General features: G+C 35.3%; 1 protein-coding gene across 1 annotated transcript in view; it reads left to right on the top strand.

Moving 5' to 3' along the window:
- Positions 1 to 12,536, top strand: part of rhoq (ras homolog family member Q) — a 29,153-nt gene extending 16,617 nt beyond the window's left edge. The window contains exons 3-5 of the mRNA XM_028006829.1: positions 1,533 to 1,697; positions 5,417 to 5,512; positions 7,390 to 12,536. Of these exons, the coding sequence (XP_027862630.1) occupies positions 1,533 to 1,697; positions 5,417 to 5,512; positions 7,390 to 7,551 (423 nt within the window). The 3' untranslated portion in view covers positions 7,552 to 12,536. The remainder of the gene's footprint in view (positions 1 to 1,532; positions 1,698 to 5,416; positions 5,513 to 7,389) is intronic.
- Positions 12,537 to 16,454: the final 3,918 nt, after the last annotated feature.

Here is a 16,454-nt window from a genome sequence, read left to right as displayed (position 1 = left end):
TCAAGTCTGAAGTCTTTCTCCACCATGTCAATCAAGCCCAGCAGTTTTCTCCAAAAGTAAATTTCTAGTCTCATGTCTTCAAAAGATGCTAGCACTCCACAAGAGAAATTGAGTATCACTTCTTTATCCACGAGTCTCTTAAGTGGCAAGTCCAAGTTCAGTTTAAAATCTTTGTCCACAAGTTTACTTCCAGTTTCACGTCTTTCTCACTCACTTTCTCACTTTTGTGTCCATGTGTACGACAGGATGTGGTTCCTTCGTCACAAGCAGAAAATCATCTGACAGCTATGTACCGCCACAGCACACTCCGCCACCCATTTGTTGTGACCGAGATGACATGAAATTTATTTTCGTCTGTAAAGCTACACTTCACACGTTGACTCTGGACCGGCCACCAAGCAGCAGCTCCGAGGGGAGAGGCTGTCGTACTCCAGGCATTGCATCAGTGATTTTAAGGGTGCTTAAAATCACTGATTTTAATCACTGATGCTTATTGGCCCCCCAAAAATGATAAAAACCCGGACATTATCGTCAATTAATGAAATCCCCCTGACCAAACTTGGAAATTGAACGTTATGCTGCTAGCACTTAGCTTTTGTCAACAACTCATAGGCAGAAGTGAGAGCGTTGCGCAACATAAATAATCACCTGGCTGGAAAACGATGTGCTAAATAATAAAACATAATTTAACAATCAAGTTAAATTAATTAATTAATTTAATAATCAAGGTCCTCAAATCATTCGAGGAATTGTTACATTCTTAATTCTAACATCTCTCTCAAGTCAATTCAAGTCCCTTTAAAAAGTCTCTGAATGGTAAGTCCAAGTCCAGCCTCAAGTCTTTCTCTGGCCTGCACAGAAGAACATCGACGTCACACAATAGCACACTGTTGTAGCAAGTAATAATGGATGACTATTGATCAATTTGAAGTTATTCAGCAATGGAACAGTACCGTCACAAGGTCATAACAAGACAAAGGAAGCTAATGAAAAGAAAAGAAAGCACAATTAATATTGATTGCCTTTTGAGGAGCATTGACTGCAACTTCTGTTTGGATACAAAGTCGGAGGTAAGAATGGTGGAAGGAAGTTGCCGTCAGTGTCGTTTCCTTCATTGAGTCTGGGTGCAGCGCCCCCACAGACGAGGAGGGGAACAGGTTTTTTAAAGAGTTTGGTTTCTTTGACTCAGTGCAGTGTGAAAGGGAACCACAGCATCTGAAAATGTAACAAATGTTTCAATTTTGGTCCCAAAACGAACTGAGTCTATAGAACTAAAAGGGGTGAAAACATTTAGTTTTCAGTGAGGACAGCAGAGCATCTGATCTGACATCTGTGTTTCCACCCAGACATTTTCAGGGTGGAAATGGGAAATTCACAAAGATGTCACTGTGGCTTTTAGTCAATTTCTCACAGTGCTGCTGAGATAGTTTACTATCTGATAACTATTAATTCCTCTGATGTTCAGGAACTGATGAACTACCAAAACGTTCCTGGTCCCTGAAGGGTGACGTTGCGTTTGTGTGTCTTTGCAGGAGGACTACGACCGCCTGCGGCCCTTGTCCTATCCGATGACAGATGTCTTCCTCATCTGCTTCTCCGTTGTCAACCCGGCCAGTTTCCAAAACGTGCGTGAGGAATGGGTGCCAGAGCTGCAGGAGTACGCACCCAGCGTTCCTTACCTGCTGATTGGCACCCAGGTCAGAGTTTTACTTCCTGTCCAGGAAGTCAAGTTTTGTTAAAATAAATTAATTTAACGATTATTTCAGTAATCGATCATTCTGATAATTAATCGATTAATCAGATTTTTAAAAATTGCCACATTCTGCAGATTTTTAATTCAACCACTTAAGCCTTTTTCGCAATATTAGAAATGCATTGAAAGGATGCAAATAACTAACTTTTTTAAATGAGAAAATAAAAATGTTATTGCCTAACATGCAGTAACGTAGCAGTCCTTTAGTGAACATTGATCAGGTGCAGCTAACGATGAATCAGCAGCTAAAAACATGCTGTCTGATATTTTTTAACCAATAATTTGATGGCAAAAGGTGGATAATAGAAGATTTTTTACTGTATTTGTACTGGGTGAAGCTAAAACTGACACTTGAGGATGTCTGTGTAGAATATCTTGGTAAACAAAGAAGGTTTTTTATCTTAAATGAAAAATGCATGTATGTTTTTTGTACAGTTTTGCCTTAATTACTGCTCTTATTGTGTTATTCAGCAAATGGCATTTTTTGAGTCTGTCTACTCCATTTAACAATTCATCTATTACTAATTTAGTTTCCGATTATTTCAGTAATCGATTTATCAGATTAATCGTTTCAGACAAAATTTTTAGTCTATTTTTTTTAGCACTTTTAGATTGATTTTTCATTGATTTTCGTACCATAGTTTTCATTTATCATTATTGCAATTAGCAATTTATGCAATTTTTGTTCATTTTTTGTTTTTACTATTTGTATTTTTACATTAACACACTCTTTGGCATTTCATAATCCATGTTTTTAATCTCTAAATTTTAGTCTCTCTGTCACTGTCATCAACACAGTTAGGCTTATTCAGTTTTTCAGACTGAAGTTAATCTTAAATTTCTGTTTATTTTACCCTTTCCTCTGTTTTTTAAAGTTATTTTCATCGCCTCCTGTGTTTGTTTTTTATGTAAAACATTTTGTTCTGCCTTTGTTGTGTTGAAGTCCTCTATAAAGATTGATTGACTCCAAACCCCCACATCGAAGAGGGTTTGCATAAATTGCATAAAGAGTGTTTGCGTGCATCAATAGTTGTGCATGTGTTTGTTGTAGAAATGCAGATTATGCAAACATTGCAGTTTTTTTCTTGCTATAAATTACAACAATGTGGTTTTATTGATCTGTTTTTTTGGCGTTTTACAAAACCATAATGTTTGATTTATTTTTCTATAAAGTAGAACAGCAGACGGACATCTTTTATCGTTAGCTGGCGTGTTGGTCAGTGTTCCCCGGCAACCGAATGCCGGCGCAGCGGTGATGAGGAGGACGGAGTGGGTGTCTGATTTATGGGTGTCAGCTGATGTTGTGCGCTCTTTTATCAGTCCCCATCATGACTCGTTTGCTGCTCTGCGGCTGTGTGCGCAGGCTGCTACGACATTTACGATGGAGAAAAGAAAAGCAGATGGAAGTTTGATTGGAGACGGTTATTATCGCTGGTGAGGAGGTGAAGGCAGCTGCAGTGGATTAAAACACAGAGAGGAACCGCGTGGCTGGCTCTGAAATAGTGCTGCACAAAATCAGGAAGTGAAGCTGAGCATGATTATGTTTGAAATTGAGAAATCCCGTTTTCATCTGCAGAGTTAAGCTTTTTGACCCCGCAAAATGTACATAAACCTGAGTGTGCTGCATAAAATTATGCTCAGATTATAAACCAATCACTCTCAAGCTGACAGAATCAATCTGGAGGATCAAATATTTTAATTCGCATCGACAGATGTCTGGTACACCATTTAAGAAGAATAATCTGGTAATTCTTTTATTGTATTTGAAAAATAATTGCACTTCAGCTAAAGATTATTAGAAAAATAAACAGGGATTAGTGGTAAAATCAATAATTAAGCATATTAATAATTGACTTAAAGAGTAAACTCCAAATCAACTTTTTTTTCTTGCAGATAAAATATCTAAATTCGCCATTAAAGGTGATATCTTTATGTTTCTGTGACATGTTTGCATAAATTTGTTTAATTCTCCAATTTTAGCCTTAAGCCGCCTCAGTGCTGCCCTCTTTGGGTTGAGCTGCGGCTACTGCGGTTGAATTTTTCTATTGGTTACAACAATACAGCTTCTAACATCAACATGTGAAAAGTTCAGCAGTTTCTGCTTAATTTAACATCCGTACAGCACAAGCCCGATCTGTTGAATATCTTCAAAAATTAACAGATTAATAATTAGACACCAATAATACTGTATAAGAGATTTTGGGTTTTTTTGGTTTTTTTGCAGAATTTGAAAACTGAATCACGCCTTGTTTTGTTGACGCACTCAAAGGGTCGCTAATATTTTTTTGTTGAATATTTTTGGATTAACAAATTCATAATTAGAGATTATAATAATAGGAGATTTTGAAAAATATTTTTAAAATGTTTTTTACAGAATCGAGTGAAGCTTAAACTATGCTACTAGAGGACTTCTGAGTAGAACATATTTACAGACAAAAGTTTTTCATTTTTATCTTAAATGCAAAATGTATGCATATTTTATACAGTTTTAACTAAATTACTGGTCTTAATGTATTATTCTTCCACCAAACAGAAAGAATTGTTAGAGTCTGGCAGTTAACAATTAATCGGTTACTAATTCCGACGACGATTATTTCAGTAATTGATTAATCATGATTAATCGTTGCAGCCCTAATTTTAAGCAGCTTTTTAGCACTTTTAGATTTGCTTTTTATTGATTTTCTTACCACAGTTTTCATTTATCCTTATTGCAATTAGTAATTATGCAATTTTATTTTATTTTTTTAAATATTCATATTTCTAATTTTGATTAATCTGATTAATAATTTCAGCTCTAATCACTGTAGATGATCCAAGCATGCATTCATGTTATTGTATAAATGACAATTTTATGTTTTAGACTCTAAACTAGACCTCTCGCAATAAGCAATAAATCAATTAATCACATGATAGATTAAAACAAACTCAATAATTTGCATGATTTATTATATTGCCCTGCGACAGACTGGCGACCTGTCCAGGGTGAACCCCGCCTCTCGCCCGGAACGTAGCTGGAGATGGGCACCAGCAACCCTCCCGACCCCGTTAGGGACAAGGGTGAACCGAAAATGGATGGATGGATGGATTTATTATATTTCTCTTTTCTCTCTTTTTCTGCTATAAACTGGATGACAAAAGTCTTCGGTTTGCTGCTTTGGTCTCAACTAGCCAGTTTTTTGAAGGATAATTTTGTTTAAAGAGACTTCATAATTCCTTCAATTTGTTGTTTCTGTTGTTTTGTTTATTTATTTAGGATTTTTAAAATGCCTTTCAGTCCAAATGTTAAAAGTTTGTTATAATTTGAAGTTTATCGATCTTTGAGAAAGTGCATTATATTGAAATTAGTCTTAAAACAATATTATTGTTTATCGCAATAACATGTGGGACGATTAATCGTCCAGCAAAGTTTGTTATCGTGACAGGCCTACTCAAAACAATCATTAATATTTAAAGTTAGGACTTTAAATTATTTCTCTAATTCTAAAGTAGTAAAATGCAATCACTTTAATAAAACCCGTCCATCTGTTGTAGGTAAAAAGGTGAAATCAGATGTGTTTTGTTTGCACAACATATAAATTGGTTTCAGGTCAAGCTAAATCTATTAGTCATGTGTATATTTGTTTTACTGGCTCGCTCAGACAAACGGTTGCTAATATTTTCCAGATTGACCTTCGAGATGACCCTAAGACGATTGCAAAACTGAACAACATGAAGGAGAAGCCAATCGCCACAGAGCAGGGACAGAAACTGGCCAAGGAGGTTCGTATTGATCAACTGATGAGGGAGAAGCAACTATGTCTAGTTTTACTGTCGCAGAACGGAGCTGATGGCCTCTGATAGATTCCTGCGTGTGAATTTGGTGCAGGAATGTTTACACAAGAGTTTAATTTCTGGAATGTAACTTTTGAGCATTCTTTGCTGTAAAATGAGTCCAGAAAAACATTCCTGATCAATATGGACGTCCAGCAGAGCTCAGGGCTGTAGGATATAAATCCTAAATCTGGTCTGCAAAGAATTACCCACTTAAAAATAATAATACAAAAATTGTTATGAAGCTTCCTTCACCACGCCATGCATTTCTGGAAAACTGAGGCCAAAATAAGGTGTTTTGATCTGACCTATTAACTTTAAGTGTTTAAAACAACAAAACCGATTCCAATAATGTTGTTATTAAACATTAAAAATGGAGAATACTGTGTGAGGAAAACTAAGTCAACCTTTGACTTGATAACTTGTTTTATAAAAGCAGGAGTTTAAAATTAGAAAAATTTGGCACACTCTTCATATTTCTATTTAACCACTTACTTAAACAATATTAAAAATACATTAAAAGATGCAAACATGCAAATAATTCACTTCCTTTTTAAATAAGAAAATTTACATTTTATTGCCTAAAATACAATAATAGTAATCTTCCCAGCAGTTAAGACCCAAATGGAAGTATAAAAATATGCAAAATGTACATTTTGTATAATATTTCCCCTTCAAAAGCCACAGAGAAAAACTACATAATTTCTGACTGCTGCATACCTTAGGTCACAGGCATCAAAACAAATACTTTTATCAAGTCAAAAGTACTTGAGTCAAGAAAACAAAGAAAATCAACCAAATAATGTTGTCAGATTTGTTAGTTTTTTATATGTAAGGGATTCTGTTTATCATAGATCCAAAACGTTAAAAGGACATTTGATGTGTGAAAAGATTGACATCCAGTTTTAAAATTATTTCAGGCTCGATTGATCAGATCAAATCTGGGTTGTAAAAATTGGATTTAGTTCTTTCCTTCTTTCTTTCTTTCTTTCTCTCTTTTTTTCTTTCTTTCCTTCTTTCATAACTATTGCTATATTTAGCCAAGTAAAATAAATTAAAAGCTGACTTGAATGCAGCAGAGTCAGCTTTTCAGTAAAAGTCTCCGGATATTACACAGTGCTGGCAAATCCTTAAAAAGTATTAAATTCATGTATCTAAAATGAAGGCCTTAAAATGTATTCATTTAATTTTTAAAGCATAAATTGGCCTTACATACATTAAATACTGGTCTTAAATTTTGTCTTGATAGAACTATTTGTGTGTCTTGATAGAACTATTTGTGTGTTTATCTCTTGCAGGGCTTTCCTGTCAGACAAAAAAGCCTGCTGGAATTGCATTTTGTGACTCAAGATGGCTGAGGCTACCGCTAACTAGCTGCCAATATACCTTTGATAGTTAGCTTTTTGTGTTGATAATGGGTAAAAGCAAATTTATCACAGTTGGCTGAATGAAGTTTGTACATTTCTGTGGAGGTATAGGTCTTAAATTCCATTCAAAATCATCTTAAAGAGCCTTAAAAAGTTTTAAATGTAAGTTGGAGCCATCAGAAACCCTTTATTTGGTTCTAAAAACACAAATACTTCGTGTTGAACTGAATGTTTTCCATACCAAAAATTATGTTTGTAATAATTTTACCCTGATTACAATTAAAAAGCTTCCATCTGCAATTGGATGCCACAAAAAATCCGTCCAAAGGCCACAAATGGCCCCTGGGCCGCACTTTGAACACCCTTGTGTTACCTTTATTACAGTTTAACCTGTGGAGTTGGCTCTTATTTGTTAAGAAATGGTGAAATTGTGACGGTTTCTCCTGTTTTCCATGCCAGATCGGGGCGTGTTGCTACGTGGAGTGCTCGGCGCTGACCCAGAAGGGCCTGAAGACGGTGTTTGACGAGGCTATCATCGCCATTCTGGCTCCCAAGAGGAAGAAGGGATCCATGAAGAGAAGACTGGGACCCCGCTGCATCAACTGCTGCTTGATCACGTGATGTGGCGGCTCCTCCGAATCCATCTAGTGAAAGACCAAACAAAACATGGACTGACGGCAAAACATGGATAAAATGCAAAGACAAAAACCAGGAGGATTGACGGACAAAACAAGAGCTAGCTCTAAGAATCTTGAAATACCAGAAGTCTCTCCTGAGCTGAGAATGCCGTTTTTACCAAAGGAGCTCAAAACCCATCATTTTCTTCTTCTACAAGACTTTTGCCTCAAAAGTACCTTCTTTTATAACCATTTTAATCTTTTTGTTTGTTTGTTTCTGTCGCTGTATGCCGTCACAGGAAAGACAAAAACATATTTCAGCTTTAATATGAATGCTTAATTCATAAGTATTTCTATTGTTTTTGGAAATAACTTTTAAGTTTATCTCCAAAATGATGGAAGAGAATAAGTATTTAGCTTTGAAATTTTGTCATGGGAGACACAGTTTTACATTTTTAATTTCAAAACTTTAAATTTGGACGAATTGTGGACCTACAGCTATGTTATTTTTAAGGTTGTTTTGTAGTGTGGCATGCCAAAATACTCCAAGGTAGAACAAAACTGAGGAGTTCACAAGAAAATGAAAATGTTTATTATCCATTTTTAGAAACTATATTATCTAGAGTTTGTAAGATTGTATCACTAAATCAAATATCATCGAGATCATATTTTATCAGTTGATAAATAACATTTTGTTATCACGCAGTAACTTGCTATGTTTTTATCAATTTAAAGAGAGAAATTGTAGACTAACTCGTATATTTCCCAAAGAATGCACACCTTTCATTAAAGGGCATATATCATAATTTTTTCATATTGTTTTTTAAAAATATTTTTAAAACATTTGACATATTTCTTGATCAAGAATTGTGTTTAGAAGCATAAAATAAAGGTCATCATATGATAGTTGGGATGGGAAGGTCTTGAGCTCAAGTTTGAATTCATCAGATTTATCAACCGATTTATCCAGTTAGAAGAAGGAATTTAGAGAAACTGTAACTTAAGTAATTAGCAAACCGGCACCCTACAAACAGATTTAAAGGTGATCCGAGGCTGAGTCTGCCTGTAATTTTATCCTGTTTCAAATTTCTGCTTGTGCCAATAACTCGGCATTTAGAAAGCCAAAATTTCTGTTTCAGACCTGTATTGTTATTGTTCGCAGGCAAGCATAAGTACAATTCTACAACTGTGTGAGACCATGGTTAAGGAAAGTCTCACTTTTCTCCATATAATCACTCTGTCAAAATGTTACTCTGAGGTCTCTCATGCCACTCAGACTCTATAGACGTTTCTGTAGTTAAGTTTTTCTACAACACTGTATTTATTTGCCCTAAAATGTCACTTCAAGCTAATGCTACACCAATCAAAATATAAAAGGTAAAATACTGACATATAATCAGACTAAGCCTATAATGAGGTATTCTTTTCCATTTGGCTCAGACAAAAATAAATAAAAAAAAACAATTACTAATGGCTAACAAAGCTAATTTTGCCTCTAAATATCCAGAAAGATTGATTATCAAAAAAAAATCTTTGATTTACGCAGTCTGTAGATATTTGCAGAGGTTTTGTATTACAACAAAGTATTAGGGCTATACTAAGAAAAAGCTTTAAAACTTCACGAGAATAAAGTAATAAATTTATGACAACAAACTTGTACAAGAACAAAGTCAATATTACGTGAAAAAACAAGAATAAAGTTGTAATAAATAGAATAAAATTGAATAAATATAGCTAGCTGTCCTAGCCAAAAGCATAAATTCTGGATCATCCTTTAAATTTAAGATTTAAATGGTTTTAGAAGCACAGAGTGAAAAGTTTTCTGGCAGAACAACCGTTTTTGTGGTCTTTGCCTAATTACTTCCACGCCACTGCATAGGTGACCTTGAATCTTAAAGTCATCCTCTGTTTTAGTATTTCCTAATTTTAGTTTACTCAAAAAATTATTTTTGTTTGGGAAAATTGTTTCAAAATCACTAATCCACTTTAAAAAATCATCAGAATGCTGATTGTGATTTATTTCTGTTTCATTCTTTCATAATTTTTAGGTTTTCTGCCTCTAAAATTCGATGATATATGCCTTTTAAAATCATCTGGATACTATGACCCAATACTGTCTATGGCACAACAATGAAGCACAGCTGTTGCGGCTCCATTTCCCAGCACAACAATGCACATTCCCTGTGCTTTCCAACATACCCATTGTCCCAGGAACAGCTGTCTGAAGCACACAAGATGCACACGGTTCTGTCAGGCACAGCAGGAATAGCACACCATGTCAGCAAGAACAAGCAGAGGTTCTCTATGCCCAAATTCTGCAACAAGATTCTCTTGTAAATCTCCAATGTCACCAAATACAGTAAAGACACTAATTAAAACAGTTCTATGTCAAATAAAATGAAATTTGGTTGCCTTAAAAGCTGAGAAGTTGCAGTTTAAACATTTAGAAACCTAGCTTTCTAAATGCTAGGTTTCTAGCATTTAGAAATGCTAGAAACAATAACATTTAATATATTATTGAGTTAGCTTTTGCTACAGACATCAGTTCTTCATTGGTATTTACCAAAATATTTAGTTAATATTAGTTAGTCTTGTTTAGCCTTAGTTAACTGAAACAACTAACAAAGCTAATGTTAGCTATGTTAGCGCCGGTTGCTAGTTAGCTAGCTAGCCAATGCAAACTCGGCATAATTCACCATATGTTTTAAAATGTAGCATTCAAAGTTATGATGTCAAATAATTCTAAAACACATTTATAAAATCAAAATATATTTAAACACAAAATATTACAAAAACTAACCAAGAAATGTTAAAAAGTATGGTTTAGCATTACTACAAGTTAGCACTTTGCCTTGAAAAACACTTTTCTTGTTTTTGCAGATTACAGTTGTATGTATATTTTACCTCTGGCAAAAAGATAAACAATCACCACTTTTGGATGAATATCAGGTCTTCACTAGTATTTACCTAAAAACTTAGTTGGTGGTATTTAGCTCCTAGCCTTAGCTAACTGGAACAACTTTCAAAGCTAATGTTAGCTGTGTTAGCGCCAAATGATAATTAGCTAGCTAATCAATGCCAACTCAGCTCAATTTACCGTATGTTTTAAAATGTAGCTGACAAAGTTATGTCAAAAGGCTCTATAAAATGAAGATATACTGTATTTCAACACATAATATCACATTAACAATGATAACCAAGATAAGTTAAAAGATAAGGGGTTAGCATAAGTACTGGTTAGCACTTTGCTTTGGAAAAACAACGCTTTCTTTGTTTTTATAGGTTACAGTTGTTTCTGGCAAAAAGATAAACAAACATCAATCTTGGATTGTCTGTCTTTAGTTTTACTTTGTGGAATGTTCTCAAACTTGACCAGATCTACTAGAATAAATAAGAAATGGCCGTCATAGGCTTGTGCAGTGGCAATATCCTTATAACACCCACACCAGTCCGAAATTGCAACAAGTAGCCACAGCTCCTCTTCACATAATATCATGGTCATAGGTGATCTTGCTCAAAAAACCTCTCCTTATGAATCAACTGAAACAAACAACTCATGTTGTCCTCCTTTGGACATGGAGATTGGTATGCTTTCTAAGTTGGGGAGATGCGCACACACCTCCAAATTGCGTATATAAACGTTTCTTCTTTCACATCAAGATTGAAACTGTTGGTGGAAGAGCAGAAACCTCCCAAATATTTAGAAAACATTAGCAAATTGTGAGGATGCTTCCTAATGCTAGAGTTTCTGTAATGGTAGAATAGAATTAAGAAATAGAATGGGCATGAAAGCCTTGTTCTGAGTATTACATGAGGAGTAAGGTTATTCTTCTCACACAAATGAAATTTTACAAATTTGCAACCATTCATTGACACTATCCTGTCTTAATTTCCTTTGGAAATGGCATAAAGGAGTCCAGATGCAGTTTGTCAAGCTCAGCTTGTCGACCAACAAGGATACAAGAAGGTTCTGGTTTTAAAACTCAAAATAGAGAAGGAACCTAACTGGAACCATTAACTGACTTTTGGGCAAAAATAACCCTGTATTCCAGTAGTCTAAAAAGAATCAGACCGAATAGAAGTAGATTTCAGTGAGAAATCTTGAGGAAACCGTTATTTGTTTGGTGCCATCACCATAAAACTTATAAAGACAACTGCACAAAGAAAATAACACACATTTCCATAAATTTAGACACTTCTCATTCCATCAATCTAAAGTAGGCTTGGTGGCAAAGAAACTCATTGTTCAGGGTCATAATGCATCAGTCCACCAACCATGGAAGCATACGCTTTAAATGGGAAAAACTGATTTATCAACTGCTGTGAAAGAACATTGGAGAATAAAATCCACACCTCAATGAATTCAAGTTACCAGAAAGATTTTTATGTTTTTGATTTGAAAAGACTGAATATTCTCCAACAGCAGTAATCCCATTTTGTTGTTTGTTTTTTGCTTTTTATTGGTGTAATTGTAAGTCACAAGTTTCAAATAGTAATCAAAAATTAATGCTTTAAAATGTTTTAAAATTGGTGCTATCCAATTTAGGAAAGTCAATTCAACAGAATTTAGGCAGAAACAAGTTGTGAAGTTTTAGTGGAAACTTTAAAGGTTTTTTTTTTTCTTAGCCAGTGAAATATCAAGACATTTATCCCTTTTTATTTAAAATGCATTTAATTTTTCTAGCATTTTTAAAGACATTTCTCAAAGGTGCCAATTCTCCCTGTTGTTTTGTTTCATATGATTAATTAAAGCTTTAACGTTGAAGGTGCTTCTTCTCTCTGTCCCAGCCTGTGTTGCGTAACGGTCCTGTCAGCGGCGCTGATCACTGCACGAGGAGTGGCCGAGCCTCTCGGACAGTTTTGCTCGCTTTTGTCATGTGAAGGTCCCCCCTCTCCTCCTCAGGATCAAGGACCGAAGTGCCACAGCCAGCAATGCATTCTCCCATTGATGGTCCTCTTTTCTCAATAAACATGTTTCCTGTGTTAACAGTCTGGCTTTGGGTTTGGTTAATTCTGCAAAAGATCGATCAGCTGCAGGAAATGAGTGATTATACCTTTTGCTGTGATGATTCCTGGAAGTGCGGATTTTCTTGTTCATAAAGAGGCAAAGTGGGCAGCAGTTAATTAGTGTCTTACAGATAAAAATGTTAAAAAGGGCTCCTATATTTATAGGTGAAGTTTGCATGTTTTTCAATGTGTGCATTGGTTTTGGTTTAGTTAACTGGCCACTAATTTTGTGCAAAAACATAAAATTTGATCACGTACTTTTGTCTAATTAATGGTGCAAATATCTTAGTACATTTGAAATAAGACAAAACTAAGCTACAAGTAATTTTTTAGTAAAATATAGAAGTTTGTTCTAAGTCAACAATTCCTTAACATTACTTGCATGTCCATTACAAATGTGCACAAAAGTTTTATGATTTTCTGCTAATGTTGAAAGAACACAAGTTTGCATTTACGGTGTTTCCATTAAATAAGAAACACAATTAAAATCACACGTAAACAACTCTGTTCACACAATAAGTCATTAGAAAACATCCAGCGCCATCTGTCGTCTTGTTTGTCGTTTTCGCCAGTGGTAACATCGGATCGTTGATCATGTGTGATGCAAAAATGTTTTTCCGTTGCAATTTTCATAATTACATGAATTTTGTGTTATTACATGAAATTATACTAATTTAGTGTAATTCACAAATAGTGTAATACTAGCCAATAAACCCGCCTCATCCTGCTGCAAAAACATTTGATCAAAAAACGTGAGCTTTTTCAAAATAGGTGTATTTTCACAAAGTGAATTTGTTTTTCAAAATTTCAGTTGATATGGAATGAGATGATATGGTCAATGGAAACGCAACTTTAGATAAAAGCAAAAGTATTACTGTCACTTAAAACTAAAGTGAAAAAACTCTGCCAGTCGGACTAGTACTTTTATTTATCAGTATTAATGAATTACTGACTTAAAACAAGCTCCTATGTATTAAAGAGCTACTTATAAGTTAGTATCCTCTTATTTCAAGTGTTTTAAGATATTTGCTCTAGAAAACAGACAGAAATACTTGGTAAGAGTTTGTGTTTTTGCAGTGTATGCAGCTCAAATTTAAAAGTGGATGTTCTTGAGGTTCATGTGATAAGTGCAGTTTCATCATTTCTCTGACAGTGGGCAGTTAGCGCTTTGCCTCCTCTTTCGAAATTCTTGCTTTCACCATCTGCCTCAAACTGAACATTTCCTACATTGATATGTAAGAGTGATACGCTGTGGCAGAGTGCATGTATCACCCCGTGCATATGATGTTTCAGTGCTGGAGCCGTCTTTACAACTCACACACTCAAACTGCACACCTGTTTTTAGATTTCAAACGACCTTATCACCAGCTCGGTTGAGTCAAATATTTCTGATGGCGATCTGTTTATTATTCCTCTTTTGCGGGATCTCTAAAATAGGTTTACATGTTTAGCATAATAATGATAATTATAGCCCAACAGGTGGGCTTTATGAGATAATTGGAGCTCAGATGATGGAGAGTAATTACTTTGACCTCAGTTCTCTCATGTACCGTGTTAGAGTATCTGTGAACATAATTTCAGAGACCACATTCCTGCATGTATCATGCAGACGTAAGAGCCAGTTTTATGGTTGTTGAAAAGCAACAGAGAAAACTAACAAAAACATATCCTGCATTTGCACTTTCTTTTTTTTATTATTTAAAGGGGGGTTATTGTCAACTCCTCAGATTAATTTAGTAATTTAAATGATTCAAATGATTATTGCAAAACCAAAATGGTCAAAATTTACCGTTTGGAAAGTTGAGTGCTTCCTGTTACACAGGAAGATTAACAAATCTTTTGAAGTGGTCTAGTCAAAGACTACACTGCAAAAACACAAAATCTTACCAAGTATTTTGGTCTAGTTTCCAGTACAAATATCTTAATATACTTGAAATAGGACAAACTAACTTAAAAGTAACGTTTGAGCAGATATAAAGTCAATAATTTTTTAATTTTGATGAAAAAACTTGTTCCATTGGGAGATACATTAAGTAATAAGATGGGGAAAATGTCTTGTTAGAAGTGAAATAATCTGCCTATGGAACAAGTACTTTTTCATAAGATTTTGCAGTGTAAACTTAAAATCAAATCGAGTTTACATGGCATGACCTTAAGCTGAACCTTCATGCTTGAAGTCTCTAATGTGACTGAAGTAAAAAAAAAAAAAAAAAAAAACGTTTCTCTGAACTATAATTCCCCAGTGAGGTTAGAAACTTATTGGCAGTATATAGCATTATTAATGGCAGTTGCTGCCAAGGGGAACACAACAAGTCATTTGATTTAGAGGGCCACTACTTTTCTACATATTGCCACGGAGCACCTTGAGACTTTCCTCTTGTAATAAGCCCTGACGGCTGCACTAAGAGGACTGTAAATGTTCAAACCCCTTGTGACAGAAGATAAGGTCGTAGAGTACAATATGAAGAGAATCCATAGCAGTTTTACATCGCATCACTTTTGAATTAACCCTGAGCTTCACTCAGCTTATCAAGCTAGCTCCCCTTCGAAGCTGGTCAAAACTCGAGCTCTCCTCTTCCAGCTTGTTGTCCTTCCTGGCAGCGCGCGCTGCTGTTCTTCATTTTTATTGGCGGTTGGCTCTGCTGCTCTTCTTGATTTTAATTGGCGGTTGACTCTGCTGCTCTTCTTCTCTGACAGTAGCACGAGAAGCTACCGTAACTGCTGCGCGCAACACGCTCACTCGCGCTTTCTACTCCTTGATATATGGACTCTGCGGCTACCTTAATAACAATTCATTCATAAAACGCAAAATCGGGGACATCTTCAGCCGGAGACAGGCCATCTAAAACGGGGACTGTCCCCGGAAATCGGGGACGTCTGGTCACCCTACTTTAGAACCCTTACTAAATATCCTTTATAACTTAACAGATATCCGTCTTCACTTTGATTTATTCAAGTATCCCCATTATTTTCTTAATTTTTGTCCAAAGACTATCCTGATTTTGGATTTGTAAAGTCCAAAAACCAGTTTCGCACACTGTTTGCGGTACAATGCATTTCATGTTACCTATTAAAATTGACCTAAAATGTTTCCATCCTAGAGCCACAAGATGGCGACAGGAGCTTTGTTACCACAGCGTAGACCTCTGGGAGCTCTGCGTCAACAAGCTAACTCACTCAAGTTGTTTCTAATGGTATTTGTGAAAGAATAATGTTAGTTATGGTGTTTTTCCTTAAATTAGATTTATTTCCAATATTTACAGCTATATGCTGTATATAAAGACCTGAGACTTTGTTCGTCTCAGGTCCAGTAGGCTGACTTCACAACTAACATATTCGGTTCACTGTTTATATTACATCAAGAGGGAAAATCAAGTAGTTGGTTGACGTCAGCTAACAGCAGCTAACGGTTGTAAAATTAAACACAGCTAAAACTCACAGTATTAATGACGTTAACAGTTAAAAACATATACAAAACATGGCAAAATTACACACGAAATTCTGTGTATAAATAAGATACGTGTTAAAACATAACACTTGTAAAGAAAACGCAGTTACGATCGACAGAAATATGGGGACGAGCTGTCAAGTTACTGGTTGCTATGGTAACCATCATCCGTCAAGAGCAGCAATGTGAGAAAATAACTTTTTGACCGAACAAAATTTATTAAAAGAATAAATAAACCAATTCTGACAAACTTCACATCTATAATATTGTTAAAATAAAACCCTGTTACACAGAACCTAAAGCGTATTTTAGGCCTTTAATCCAAATCTCGTCTGATCTGGATCCAGATGTATTTCTGTGCTAAGTGAATACACAGGGACAAATGTTAGCTGACAGCACTAATTATTTTACATTTATTCATTTGAAGGTGGATTAGATGCTTGCTGCAATAG

The sequence above is a fragment of the Xiphophorus couchianus genome, chromosome 22 (genome assembly GCF_001444195.1).
Source record: "Xiphophorus couchianus chromosome 22, X_couchianus-1.0, whole genome shotgun sequence".
Taxonomy (NCBI): domain Eukaryota; kingdom Metazoa; phylum Chordata; class Actinopteri; order Cyprinodontiformes; family Poeciliidae; genus Xiphophorus; species Xiphophorus couchianus.
The sequence above is the reverse complement of the archived record's forward strand: the minus strand, read 5'-3'. Positions and strand labels throughout refer to the sequence as shown.